This window comes from Marmota monax, unplaced genomic scaffold (assembly GCF_021218885.2).
Source record: "Marmota monax isolate L192 unplaced genomic scaffold, Marmota_monax_Labrador192_F-V1.1 WCK01_AAM20220418_F8-fsc00142, whole genome shotgun sequence".
Taxonomy (NCBI): Eukaryota; Metazoa; Chordata; class Mammalia; order Rodentia; family Sciuridae; genus Marmota; species Marmota monax.
In genome coordinates this window covers 2185751-2200461 of record NW_026692025.1, presented here as the reverse complement: position 1 = coordinate 2200461, position 14711 = coordinate 2185751, and the positions used below count along the sequence as shown (strand labels likewise).

At 51.8% G+C, this 14711-nt stretch overlaps 1 protein-coding gene across 1 annotated transcript; it reads left to right on the top strand.

Annotated features, from left to right (window-relative positions):
• Nucleotides 1-2672: 2672 nt before the first annotated feature.
• On the top strand, nt 2673-14651 carry Zfp92 (ZFP92 zinc finger protein). The gene is made up of 5 exons (XM_046453325.2): nt 2673-3226; nt 9711-9762; nt 10076-10202; nt 11345-11449; nt 11783-14651. Exons 2-5 carry the CDS (start codon nt 9730-9732, stop codon nt 13015-13017), a joined length of 1500 nt encoding a protein of 499 aa, XP_046309281.1. The 5' UTR covers nt 2673-3226; nt 9711-9729; the 3' UTR covers nt 13018-14651.
• The last annotated feature ends 60 nt before the right edge of the window (nt 14652-14711 follow it).

Genomic DNA, 14711 nt, shown 5'->3' with positions numbered 1-14711 from the left:
GTTCATAATTGGCCGTCCCCATTGCTCTGGGACTGTGGTGAGGCACAACATCATGGTAGAAGGGTTTGGTGGAGGAAATCTGCTCATCTCATTGCAGCCAGGAAGCAGAGAGCAAGCAAGGTTCCAGGGACAAAATATAAACCTCAAAGGCACACCCCCAGTGACCTACATCCTCCTGCTAATGCTACCTGCCTACAGTTATCACCCACCACAGTAGCCCTTTCAAATTATTCATCTGTCAAATGGATTAATCCAGTAATTAGGTTACAATTCTCAATCATTCCCCCTATGAACATTACTACATTGTCTCACATGAGCTTTCGGAAGGAACCTCAGATCCAAACCACAACACTCCCCCACAGGGCTCAGGGCATTTTAACCTCCATCCCCAAATTCAGAAGCAGATCCTAATTAGTCAAAGAATAGCTGCACCTGACACTCCTAAAGCAACTATTAATGACTCCAATAGTCCATTGGCTCCATGGCCCACTGGAACTTGGGGGAACCATTCCTATTCTCTCCACAGATGAGAGATTTCTCTCTCTTTGAGCAAAAACAAGGAAATATGTGATCCTAATTGACACTGAAAGACTCTCAAGCACACAGAAGCAGCCTGAAACCAGAGCCAAGACCTGAAGATGTAAAGAGGCTAGGTCCTGAGTGACAGTTCAGGATAGTGAGGAAGCTGGGTGGTCACACTGAGAGGGACAGTGATAGCCACATGGAAGGGTCAATATAGGGAAAGGAAGACCATACTGGGAGGGGCCATGAAGGACAGTGGTGGATACACTGAGGAGAGGGACAGTGGTGGTTCCTTTCTGGGACATTTGGAAACCACTGCTTCAGCTGAAGCTGTAAAAGAAGCTGCAGTTCAGGCAGCAGGTGGATGACAGATCACCTCCAGTGGTGGTGCCAGCTGACTCACATGTCAAGTCCACAAGCATCCTAAGGCAAAGATAGTCCCCTGGGTAGGGAGTAGCTCTCTCCCAACCATGGCAAATCTTCTACCTCCTGGTACCCAGGCCATACTATCACCACCCACTTGCCTCACCATGAGGGTCCCATAAAGCCTTAAGGGCTTCAGGGGTGTGAGAGCTGACCTCATATACTACATGACCTCCTCCAAATCACAGGCTACTCAGTACCCTGATGCTTTTGCATGGTCAAAGAGCAGCCAGGGTGACCTGGGGCATTTCCACATGCACTTCCACTCACTGCTCCCAACCGCCCGCCAGAGCCACTGTCTCCTTACACCACAGCTTGGACATCCCCCTCCCAACCTGCATGCTCCTTCCCAGCAGGGGTGCAAGGGTGAGGCTGCACAGAAACCACACAGCCTGTCCATACCTAAGCTCCCAGGCTCTATCAACCCAGTCAGTACCTGGGGCTTGGAGGACACCTCTCAAAGATTTGCACATCCCCCAAACCACCTCCCTCCACAGACAGGCCAGCAGAGCATGTTAGCTGACCCAGAGGACATTCAGCCATTCCAGTCTCTGCCCCAATGCAAACTGAGCCCACAGGGCCTGACCTTGCGCCTACTGGCTTAGACCCTCTCAAGAGGCTCTCTCAACTTTCCACAGGTGCTTGGCTTTACCCAGAACCCCTTCTCCAGATCCCTCCCATGGGAGCCCCTGGGGATATGCTGCAGCCAAGCCTGGCTGCTCTCCTGCACCCAGGATAGAATTACCTCACACAGACCCCTGCTCAGCAGGCAGCACTGCAGCCCTAGGACAGCGCCTGTTCCCTGCAGCCCAGGAGCTTGCTGTCCCATTCCAGGCCAGTCTTGGATAGGGGAAAATGAAGGGGTGGTGCAGCAGGAAAAGTGGAGCCAGGGGAGGAAACTGTAACCTCTCCAACCCAAGACCTTCTCCCATTTCTAAATCTGGGTTTGCTGCCCTGGAGGCCCTGTTCCTGCCTGTAGCAGGTGAGACATGCAGTGTGACTGGGTTTTTTTTTTTTTTCCTTGTTACTTTTCTTTTAATTTTTTTTCACTCTCCTACATTTTCTTCAAGGAAGTCATAATCCTCAACAGAGCAACATCCAAGTCAGCCCTGAGTTGCCATCTTGGTTCCACCATGTGGACCATAACCTATGGGAAAACGGCAACCCCAATGCCCATTCTGGGGGCTGGCTTTAAGCTCATGTGGGAAAACCTGAGGGGCAGGCCTCTGTACCCAATAAGTCTTTGCCTCTTGCATTTGCTGGCTTCCTCTTTGCTCTCCATCTGCCTCCATACCCACTTTCCCCAAGTCCCCTTTCATGTCCCCCACCACTTTCTCATCCCTTCCTTCCAGTGCACCCAAGTTGGTCCTTTATTGCCAGACCACAGCCTCCCCACTTGATGCTAGCCACTCTGCAGGGGCCCCGTAGACCTCAGAGAGACGGATGGATGGATGCATGGACGTAATGTCCAGGGGTCTGTCCCATGGGAAGTACTCTGCCAATGCTGGCCCCTCCCCTATGTCCTTCAGGGACTTCAGTACAGTGACTACCGTGACCCCAAGCCCTGGGAGCAGCCCAGACGGAAAACGGAAGTGCCCAGGGGTGCGTGGGGAGCGAGGCCAGACGCCCCTGTGGGGCGGGCGAGGGCCGGGCCGCCCTCCCACCGCGCCGCGCATGCTCCGTGCCCCCCCTCGCGCCCCGTTCCCACGCCGCCGCCGCCCCAGCCCCGCCCGCTTGCGGCCCCGTTCAGCAGCGCCAGCCTGCCTGACCGACGGACAGACACGCAGGACGCTCCTCCCAAGGAGCGCCCGCAGGCGAGGTCGAGACCCGGCTGGGCACCCCCGCCTCCAGGAACGCCGCCCCGGAGGGCTTCTCGGAGGCGGCGGCCTTGGCCTCAGGCCTGCGGCGGGGGGTGGGGGGCGGGAGGGGAGGCCGACAGCCCCCGCCGCCCGAGGAGACCTGGTAGCCGGCTGGGCAGGGACGCAGTGGAGCGGGTTGGAGTCTCGGCTGGGGCACAAGAGGGCGGGTGCAGGTAGCCACTGGGTAGAAGGAGCAGCAGCGGCGGCGACAGTCAGGGACGTCCTGGGAGGCAGGCGAGGGCGAAAAGCAGCCAGGCTGGCCCTCGGGGCTGCCCGCTTCCAGGGGCACCACAGGAGAGGGATCAGCCTGAGCTGGACGCCTGGGGAGCCTCAGCCCGTGTTTTCCAGTTTCTCTACTCTGATTGGTTTTCTGCCGCTGGTCCTGGAGCTGGCGCAAAAGCATCCCGTCGCTAATCCACCAGGTAAGTTTGGATTTTGCACCTCTGGGTGTGGAAACGAGGGACAATCTGCCACTGTGAGGCCATGACACTGTTGCCCAGGGGCACCTGGCAAACTGTCCACAGGCACAGAACCAGAGGGTCCCCTGATAGGGGGACATACAAAATTGTGCTCCTGTGGCTATCTAGGGTGGGGGTTTGTGCATGTCAGTAGTGCGTGTCTATGTGTGTCATCCCATCCTACACCAGGGAAGGGCATTAGCTTAACCAACCTCAGGAAGAGGAAGGGACGGGCTGGATGGAAGGTGGGGAAGAGCAAGAGGGAGCAAGGTGAGCTAATCTGAGCAGGGAACTGTGCCCAACACTTCCTCACAGGGCTAGTTATGACTAGTTCAGCCCAATGAATATCTTCCAAGTACCCTCTATGGGCCAGGTTGCTGCAGATATCCAGGATCTATCAGGGAACAAGAAAGAAAAAAAAAAATCTCTGCTCTCTGGTCTAGTCCTGGTGGCTAAATAGACAATAAACAGTACACGTTTTAAATTAGTAATTATAAAAAATGTTAAAAGATGGTAAGAACTGGGGAAGGGAGGTCCTGTTTCCAGTTTACATAGTGAAGCTAGAATAGGTCTCATTTCATAGGCACTATTTCTCCAAAAATACTTGAAGGTGGTAAAAGAAAGAGTCATGTGCTTATGCTTTGGAAGAGCATTCTGGACAGAGGGAACAGCTAGTGCAAAGGCACTGAGGCGGGAGTGGCCTGGCTTATGGGAGCTAGAGCTTGGACATCAGTATGCCTGGAGCAGAGGAAAGGGTGGGGGAGAAATGGTTCAGGAAGGGGCATGAGGGTTTGCTCTGAGTGACACGGGCATCTCAGGAAGATCTGTGAAGAGAAAAGGGCAGGACCTGAACACCTGTGGGAAGGATCCTCAGCAAACAACCTGGACGGCCCTTTTTATGTCTAGATCAGCCTCTGTCCCCACAGCCTGCACACAGTAGTGGTGGGAGAGCTCCCCAGAGGGCCTTACCAAGCTAGGCTCATGGAGCCTTGGCCCAGGGGCTGATCTGTGAGAGTGCCCAGGCAGGCCCTCCATGCTGATCTCCCTGGCCATTTCAGGAAGTGGGTGGCAGGTGACTAGGACCCCAGAACAAGAAGAGCTAACAGAGCTGAGAGGAAGCAGCTGGGGTCTTGAGCTGATGGACCCGAGGACGTTCCGCCTGAAGTGGTGCTGCCTGTCCATCCTCTTGGATGAAAAAGCCCAAACTCTGAATGCTTTAATTAATGTTGTTTGCTTTGTTTTCTGTTTCTGGGGAAAGCGCCCCACCTAGTGTTGGTGTTCAGGATGGCTCTGAGGTGCGCTGACGGGCTTTCCCTTTTCACCAAGGCTTTCTTTCCTTGGGCAGTGGACTCCTTCCAAGCCTCCTCTCCTCTGCTGCCAGCCTGCAGTGAGGCTGCCCAGCAACACTCCATTTTGCCAGAGGAAGGAAGGGAGAAGTCTGCTGCTGGCCGGGGGCCGAGGCCCCTCAAAGAAGTGGACCAGCCCAGGGAGAGGCTTCTGGGTACACAGGTTGACAGGCCTCCCTGGCCTCACCTGAGGCACAGGTTGAAGGGCCTCACCTGCATGCCCAGCCCCATGTTGCAGAAAACCTGAGCTCTAGGGCCTGGGTCATCCTTCAACTTGTCCTGTGCTCTGGCGGCCCTCCAGGTGCCTCCTTCTGCACATACTAGGGAGTGCCACCCTGCCTGCCCCGAAGTCACTGCTGGGTTCTGTGAGTCCTTTTGCCAAAGTTGAAATTATAGCTGACTTTCCATAGTAGATCTCAAAGACAGACACTTGGAGCTTCGTGTGGCCTTGCCTCCACTAGGTGGAATCCTGACCATGGGGTGGGTCTCTCAGGGATCACTACCTGACAGCTTTCTGCCCCCTCTGGGACCAGACCTACCTCTTATGTCTTGAGTGGGGGAACTACAGATACCTCCTCCTCGTTCTAGTTTTTCCAAAATAGACAATAACCTTGAAGAACTGTTATGACAGTGAAAAACAAGCTTATGCTGGGTTTCAAAACAATAATTTTATCCTGAAAACCTTGAAATTATCAGTAATTCTTTAGAGTCCCAGGGCACCCAGTGACTGACAGTGCATCACAATGAAAATATATGTGTGGCCTATGAGCATCTGAACAATTCCAGTAGGACCCCCTCCCCTTTTTTAAATCAAGGTGAGATTCTCAACACAAACTTTAACATTTTAAAAGGACCAATTCAATGACATGTAGTATATTCAGTGTGGTGTGACCCCGCCTGTATGTAGTTTTCATCACCCCATAAGGAAACCACTGACCCATTAGCAGTCTTTCCTCACCTCCAGCCCCCAGCCCCTGGTTGCTTTCTGGGGCTACAGATTTGCCTATTCTAGGCATGTCATATGTTACATCAGATTTTTTGGATGTGGCTCACTGCACAGTAACACTGGGCTCTGCAAAAGGCAGAACTCAGATTCTTGAAGCTCTGAACAAGACAAGGCTGCCACAAGGGGCCACGGGGGTTGCACCCAGTAACAGGGCAACAGCAAGCTGGAGATGTAGGGACAACTTACGCCTAGTCAGTGAGTGGGGTGGCTGTCTGTGGATTCGCAAATTTGAAGAATTTTGTGGGCTCTGGGGAATTGTATTCGTTCCTAGTTGTCTGGAACCTGACCCCAGAGTGTAGGAGCCCAATAAGGAGTCCACAGGGGTGTGTTTAGTGGCCCCGGAGAGTCGGATCTTGATACAAGAAGTGATGGACAATGGGAGCTTACACATTGCCCATTAAGGACAGAGAGAAGAGACTTTCCAGCTACAACTTCAAAACTAGGTCAAGAGAGCTCTTGTGAAATATCGTATTACATCATATAAATGGAATCATATAATATGTGGCCTTTTATGTCTGTGTCTGGCTGTTTTCACTTAACAAAATGTCCTCAGGGTTCACCCACACTGTAGCATGTGTCAGAATTTCCAACCTTTTTATAATATTCCATTGTATATACAGACCATTTTGTTTATCCATTCATCTGCTGATGGACATTTGGTTTGTGTTCATCTTTTGGCTTTGGTCAATAATGCTGCTGTGGACATGGGTATACAAGTTCTTGAGCATGTGTTTTCAATTCTTGTAAGTATATACCCAGGAATAAAATTGGCTGGTTGTATGGTAACTGTGTTTAACTCGTTGAGGAATGACCAAAATGGTTTCCATAGCTTTTTTCCATTTTGTGAACACCATGTTAGTCAGTTGTCCATTACTATAACAAAATAACTAAGATAACTTATAAAGAGAACAGACTTGTTTTGCCTCACAGGTTTGGAACTTTCATCTGTGAACAATTGGCCCCCTGGCTTTGGGCCTGTGCCAAGGCAGTATGTCATAGCATGTGGACATGGCAGAGCAACAGCACTTACCACCACACACAGAAGCAACAAAAGGACGAGGAAGAGGCCAGGGTCCCACTATTCACTTCAATAGCACACCCTCACTGACCTAAAAGCCTCCCACTAGACCTCATCTCCCAATACCCTAACCCTGGGGACCAAGGCTTTAACACATGGGCCTTTGGGGAACATTCTAGATCCAAACTACAGCAAACACTATCAAGTATACAGACAAGTAGAAAGAAGAGTCTAGAGAATCCCAGGTTCCTACTGTCCATATTTAGCAGTAATTGCCATCTTGCCTTATTTTGCTTCATCCTTTTATATATATATATATATATATATATATATATATATATATATTATTTTAGCGAGTTGCATACCATTTCCTCCTCAAATGCTTCAATACACATTTCTTTAACATTTTATGGTGTTTTTTTCTGTTTTTTGTTTGTTTTAGAAATGCATAAAGGGTGCTTTTTTTTTTTAATTTGGAATGATACTCCTCCAAGAGAGGAAACAGCCTTGTGTCTTCTGCACTGTGGGTGCTTATGGCCTGTTTAGTATCCTCCAGCCCCAAGAATTATTTATTTGGGCTGGTCAGTGTGGTTCCACCAGAGCTTACTCTGTCTGAACCAATTTTGCCATGGTGAAATTATTTTCCAGCACAGATCATATCCATTTTCTCTATATTGACAAGGAGCTGTCTGACTGCAAGAAAGTGATCCCTGGACAGTGTAACAGTCAGTTGGGTGCCCCCAGGGGAAGAACCTGGATTTCCTTTCCCCACCTCCCCTGTTCCTGTCTATCTACCTAATCTACCATTGTTCCATCATGGACTCAGAACTCTGAAATCCTTCAGATTTGGGGCATCAGATCACATCTTCCGCTACTTCATGCTAGAGAGGGGCATGAAGTCTGAGTCCTTGCTAAGTGTCAAGGGGTTGGGATAGGAGTGTTAGGGTTCCTTGCTTTACAGGAGGTGTTTGCTGGCAGGTGAGCACTGTAGAATCTTTGCCCCACTTGATCTGATACAGATGATGATGGCAGTGAGGCCTCAGGCACGATAGTTAATAGTCCCCAGCAAGCCTCAGGGACTTCTGCAGGTTGATGGCCTGTAGGTGGAAAGAGATAAACTTAGTGAGGAGGTTTAGCAAACAGGAATCAAACCAGAGAAGTGGGATTGAGGTTAATAGTGCTAGTAAGAACCACAACCGAGTCTCCTTACAAGAGAACCCGCCCTAGGCTGCTTTCTCCCTTAATTATGATGCCTGCCTGGAAGGTTAGTGTGCGAATGTTATCCCAATCTGTCCTGACTTGTTGCTTCAAAAACAGCACTCCTGTTGGAGCAGTATGCAGACTCACCCCTGTGCAGCAGTGATCATAGCCAAGTCTTACCTGTCTGTAGGACCTCAGCAGCCAGGGAGTTGATCTGTTGCTGTAAGTCAGTAAGGGCCTCAACCATGGTAACTAGGCTGACAGCACACTCAGGACTAGCCAGTGTACAGAAATGGTCTGTCATACACTATTTCAAAAGGGGTCAAATGGAGATGAGCCTTTGGAGCCACTTGGAGTGTGAGAAGAGGTATGGGGCTTACCCATGGTACTGTTGTGATCTGGAAGATACAAATTTTACTTGAAGATTAAGTATAGTAGCCTAAGGTCCTAATGGGGAAACAGCCAAGTGAGTTTAGGAAAATAAGCTTTAATAATTTTTCACCTATACACATCTGAAGATCAAAAATTTTTCCATTAGCACATCTGTTAGATAAGACTTAAATCAACTCAAGACAAACTTATAACTTTGACTGTGTACACTCTGGGAATCAAACCCAATGCTTCTCTCATTATAAATAAGCACTCTACCACTAAGCTAAACTTAAGCCCCCATAGTTCCTTTGGATAGTTATACAAATTAACCATTTCTCTATAACTTCTTAGCATGACTTTACTTTTGGTAGGGCCAACATATGTGCACTTCTCAAGTTACATTTTAAAAGAAAAAAGGGCCAGGCACAGTGGTACATGCCTATAATCACAGCAGCTTGGGAGGCTGAACCAGAAGGATCATGAGTTCAAAGCCAGCCTCAGCAACAGCAAGGTGCTAAGCAACTCAGTGAGACCCTGTCTCTAAATAAAATACAAAATAGGGCTGGGGATGTGGCTCAGTGGTCGAATGCCCCTGAGTTCAATCTCCAGTACCAAAAAGAAAAAAAGACATTTTCTTACATGACTCAGTGCCATTATCCATTCAACACATGAGCACTAATGATCCCCTACGGTCCTCTGATGGCCACCTCATCATCATCCACTATCTTCCCATCATCCCCAATACTTTTGATGACTCTTCATTCACTCCAGCATCTTATTGAGGTTCCCTTTTGCACTTGGGTGTTGGGCCCCTTAAATCTACTTCCCTCTAGAAGGGTCTTCCCAGCCTCGTTTTTCCCACTGACATTGATTTGCAGAGGAGACTGGGCCAGTTGCCCTATGGACAATAGTTCTAGCATTCATTCCACTTTAACAGATCCTTCTTTTCTTCAGAAAGGCTAGAAATTTAGGGTCAGGGGGTCCTAGTCAGATGAGAATAGAGCTAATAAAAGAAGGAAACCCAAAAAAGAAAGGACAGACTCCCTTGGAAGGTGAGATGGGTGGGCCTGGTGTGAGAGGTAGGCATGGGATCCCTGGCTCTAAACCCACTGCACAGAGGAAAAGACGGCATGGAGGCTGTTTAGGAACATGTTGGGGGCTACATTGTGCCCCTCCAAAAAAGACATGTTGATGGTCTGTCTCCTGATATCTGTGAAGGTTTCCTTATTTGGAAATAGGGTCTTTGCAGATGTAATCAAGGTGTGCAGTGGGCAAGTGGGCAGCAGCCACACTCAGTGGGACACCTGAGTCCTGGGCCTCTCAGGGAGAGACCACTCGCTTGTCCCTGCTCCACCTCACCCCCACACTCACCAAAGCCCGACCTTGCTCGGCTCCACTGGACAAGAAAAACCCCCCAGGGTTTGAAACAAGTTTTGGTTGGCTTCTGAGCAGCCGGTTGGTGCTCTAGGCTAGCCTGGTCTCACCAGGGCTCTGCACTTCCCTCAGCTTCTCCAGGTGCCTGGTGATGGCAGCCATTCTCCTGAGGACAAGGCCCAAGGTGAGTGGGTGGCCCTCCCCCCCAGTATCTTCCCTCAGCAGTCTCCAATGCTCCTCCAGATTCCGGACCTTTCCATTCTACTCAGGAGAGCTTAGGCTAGCCTCAGCATCATGCCCCTTTCCTGATGCCTCAAAGTAGGTGTCCTGACTTCTGTCAGCTCCTCTTTCCTAAGTGGTCTGCTTACAACTCAGCCTGCCCTTCCTGCTGAGGTCTCTGGGGGTGGGGTGGGGACACCCACATTCTGTTGCTGCTGGCTCATCCTGGGACCCAAGGGCTTGAATTCCCCTACAGCTGCAGGAATGGCTTATTTTAGGTCCCAGTATCATTTGAGGACGTGGCAATGTACTTCACAAAGACAGAATGGAAGCTTCTGGATCTCAAACAAAGAATCCTCTACAAGCAGGTGATGCTGGAGAACTATGGCCATTTAGTGTCATTAGGTAAGTGACCCTGCCATATACAAACACCCAGGCCCACCTACTCTGCCTCTGGACTCTATTTCTGAGTTTCTTTTTGGTTAATTACTATGAGTCCAAGAATAAATGCATTTGTCCATCTCTACCAGACCAGTCATCTGTTGTAGGCCAGCTGTCATCTCAATAGGAGTTTTTGGCTAAATGGTTTAGTGTCAAATCAGTTATCTTGTATATAAAGTCATGAATTGACTAAATATCTTTCTACTTATAATGCCAGTTATGCTGCAATATTTATATGCACTATTTTAAACTTGATTTATCTTTATAATAGTTTCATTTTCCACTCATCCCACTTTGTAGAATTTAGCAGCAGGATTTCCTCACATAAGCCATGGAGGTGCCAAGCAAGGACTAAGTGTGCACTAGATGTGCCTCAAAGAATCCAAGAAGAAGCTGGGACAGGTGTGAGCAGGCAGCCTTTCCCTTCCTCTGTCAACATGCCCCCAACTTCTCGTCTTTATGACACCACGAGGGATGTCAATTTTGCTAATTGAAGGGCAAAACCAAGAGTCACAGGTTGGGTGGGTGGGGCTGTGGCAGAAGCTTTGAGAGAGTGAGTGCCGCAAGTGCCCTGCCTCCTGCGTCTGAGGAGCTCAGGGACTGGCCTTTCCCCTCCTGCAGCCCAGCATGTTATTGGCTACAGCTGAGCTGAGGCCTTCCTTTTCCCAGCATTTTCCTGGCTGCTGGGAGTGGGCTGTAAAACTAGAGGTGGCTCCCCCACTACATCCCAAAGCCTTTGGGGTTGTGAGGAGGCCATTTAGCACTGAACCCTTTTCTTTGGACTCTACAGACTTCAATTCTGTAACCTGACCCCATTGAGAGAAATTAGCTCTTCCCCCTGGCTTCTCTGACATTCAACAGACAGATGGGGACACATCTTTTTTCCAAGGAAACTTCAGGATTCTCAGTTGAGTTGGATGGTGAAACAGGGACATTCACCTTTCAAGGAGCATGGCTGTGGGTGACCTTTCTCTGGACTTTCTTAGTGGCAGTTTCTAGAAAGTTCTTTGCTTTCTATTATCTGCAGATGTTAAGGCTGTACTGTGTTTAGGAGTCACTCTGTCCTTAGCCATAGTGTTGCTAACCTGCTTTATTTCTGTGAACAGGATTTGCCTTCTCCAAGCCTCGCCTGGTGTCCCAGCTGGAGCGAGGGGAGGGGCCTTGGGTAGCAGACTCCCTTAGAGGCCAAGCAGAGGCAGAATCACATGCAGGTGAGTGAGGAGTGCTCATCCCACTTGCTTGAATCCCAAGAAAGGAAAGAGCTGCTACCAAACCAGGATGGTTTGGCACATCCACCCTGGATGGGAAATTGTCTTTAGTGTCAGATGTCAGTCTCCCAAGGGCTTCCCTCCCATCCTGGTGAAGCGAGAGCCTCTGTCCTGCTGCCTCACACCCTTTCAGCCACCATTTCCAGTCCATCCTGTCTCTCTCCCTCTGTCTGCCTGCCTGATGTTTTTCTGCCAAGGTGAAGAAGAGTAAAACCCTCAATAGAGTCCGAGAGAGGGGTGACACTTGACACTGCCTGGCACTCTTTGTCTTTGCAGGTGAGAGGATAAAGAGCAAGACAGCCATTTCAAAACAGAAATATTCTGGAAGAGGACGCCCAGGACCTGACTTTCAGGGCGGCAAGGGGGGTCAGGTGGCAGCGTCACCTCCCCAGCCAGGAGGCACCAAGAGAGTGTCTGCACAGAGAGGTCCCCAGGACTCTGTACACAATCCGGTTCTAAGGCAACAGCTTTCCAAGGGCGTCGAGAAACGGTACCTGTGTCAACAGTGCGGGAAATCCTTCAGCCGCAGCTCCAATCTGATCAAACACCGCATCATCCACAGCGGCGAGAAGCCCTTCGCCTGCAGCGAGTGCGGGAAACTGTTCCGCCGCAGCTTCGCGCTGCTGGAGCACCAGCGCATCCACAGCGGTGAGAAGCCGTATGCGTGCGGCGAGTGCGGCAAGACCTTCACGCGCAGTTCCAACCTCATCAAGCACCAGATCATCCACAGCGGCGAGAAGCCCTTCGCCTGCAGCGAGTGCGGGAAGCTGTTCCGGCGCAGCTTCGCGCTGCTGGAGCACCAGCGCATCCACAGCGGCGAGCGGCCTTATGCGTGCAGCGAGTGCGGCAAGGCGTTCAGCCGCAGCTCCAACCTCATCGAGCACCAGCGCACGCACAGCGGCCAGAAGCCCTACACCTGCCCCGAGTGCGGCAAGGCCTTCAAGGGCGTCTCGCAGCTCATTCACCACCAGCGCAGCCACAGTGGCGAGAAGCCCTTCGCGTGCCAGGAGTGTGGCAAGGCGTTCCGCGGCCGCTCTGGCCTCAGCCAGCACCGGCGCGTGCACAGCGGCGAGAAGCCCTATGAGTGCAGCGAGTGCGGCAAGGCGTTTGGCCGCCGCGCCAACCTCTTCAAGCATCAGGCGGTGCACGGTGGCATACGGGCCTCCGAGCGCCGGGGCCGCGCCAAGGGGCTGAGGCGCGGCTGCATGCTCCTGGAGCCGAGGCGTGGGCACCGAGGGCCGCGGCCCCAGGAGGGCGGCGAGAGCAGCTCGGCCGAGCCCCGGCGGAGCCGCAGCGGCCAGAAGCCACATACGTGTGAGCACTGCGGCCAGGCCTTCGAGAGCAAGTCGCAGCTGAGTGGCCACAGGCACTCCCATGGCGGCGAGAAGCCCCAGGCAGGCAGCCCACGGGCGGCGGCTTTCGAGGGGAAGTCACTCATTGAGGGGAGCGATGGCGGCCACGGGGCCAGCGTTCTGGGCTCTGGGAAGACCCAGGGCAAAGCCTCGCCCTGAGGCCAAGAAACAGTGCACGACTCTTGAGTGGAAGGACGCGCCCTTCCCCAAGTGCGCTCTGTCCCTAAGGGTAGGGCGGGGAGGAGGGACAGGGGCCGTCGATGCTTAGAGACTGCACCCCGAGGCCCGGCCCAGCCTAGCAGGGTACTCCTAGGCGCCCACGCACGCGTGCGGAGGCGCCGGCTGAGCTTTGTACATTGCGGAATTGCTCCCCCGTGCGCGGACCACTGCCTGCTGTGTGGAGGGAGGAGGCAGCCTCGCCTCGCCTCGCCTCGCGCGAGCAGTTTACACGGTAATGGCCCCCGTCCTCACTCCAGGGCGGGGCCATTGGCCTCCTGCCAAGAGTTAGTGTTTCTGCGTAGAAGACACTACAAGCACTTTAACTCTTTCAGGGCTTATTAAACGCAGAGAGCTCTGAAACTAGACTGCTGCTCCTACGGAAGGCACGAGCACCCCGCTAGCTAGTAGCGCGGAAAAGCCCTGCAGGTGTGGGGAACCGTGGGAGGCTGTGCCTGAAAATTCCGGTCCTGTTGGGCGCCCCCTTCTGCTCGGAGGAGGAGCTGCACATAGCCCCACTGCCTCTCAGTGGGGGTTTCTGGGAAATGGCTGCCCTGCGTTCTACACAAAGGATAAGACCAAGAGAGCCTAAGCTTCTCCTCTCTAGGAGAGGAGCCCTGGATGGACCTCCTGTGGTTCCTCACAGGAATGGGCTCTGAACAAGACATGGCAACATTTGTGCCCCCATTGTCCTGCTGGCTTCAGTCTCCTCCCTGCCCACCAGCCCCCAGCTCATGCCCTGTTGCCTCTGTCAACCAGACCCCAAACCTGCCCACCCAGCAAAGGCTGTCCTGGCCTCTCTGCCTACCCCCACACCCGCCAGTGCCTAAAACTTTCAACTTAACTGCTCCTGAGTTGGATCTGGGTGACCGGGCAGCTGCCTTTCACATGACATTTCTTAGAGTATCCAAGGTGCCCTTGCTTGGAATGTTTTTGTATTCAGGGATAGTGTAAGTTGATAATGGAGATTTTGGCCATATGAGAGTGCAGGGAATCACTCCTTAAATAAGAATTCCCCAACCCCCTGACAAGACCTCAGGCAGGAAAAAGGGGCCATCCCAGGCCCACATCTGATAAGCTGGTGGCAAGCCTGCACCTCTTCTCCCTGGAATGATGCAGTCCCCCCCCCCCTTCAGCCCCATGGACAGGGCAGACCCTTCAGAAGGCACTTTATGAAATCTTAGGGGAGTTTTCAAGAGGAAAGCTGGCTACTAACTGGAGGCAGCTGCCAGCAGGCACTGTCCTGTTCTACCCACACTGTCCCTGGAGGCCTGGGAATCCTGACCCCTTGGTATTCTCAGCCCAGCATCCTGGTCAGTTGACCACCCGTTCCATCCTGCTACACTCCCAGGAGAGAGCCCCTCCAAGGGTGTGTAAGTGATAGGTGTGGTAGAGGCCACCCATGGGGACCCCAAGGAGGAGCATGCACTTTCCTGCCAGACAGGGGAGGTTCAAAGACGTTTTCCTCCTGCCAGGAGAATGTGGGAGGGCCTGAAAATCCAGGTTCCTTCCAAGGATGCTGCTTGGAGTGCCAGTCATTAGGACAACTCCAGAAATTTCATACATGTAGACACACGCACATGTATATAAGTTATATATATATATATATATATATATATATATATATATATATATAA

Excerpts from the sequence above, each read along its gene's own strand:
- Zfp92 (XM_046453325.2), top strand. The coding sequence starts at position 9,730 with ATGGCAGCCATTCTCCTGAGGACAAGGCCCAAG. Across the intron at positions 10,203-11,344 it reads TGGCCATTTAGTGTCATTAG|GATTTGCCTTCTCCAAGCCT; the intron begins GTAAGTGACCCT and ends TTCTGTGAACAG. Across the intron at positions 11,450-11,782 it reads AGAGGCAGAATCACATGCAG|GTGAGAGGATAAAGAGCAAG; the intron begins GTGAGTGAGGAG and ends TTGTCTTTGCAG.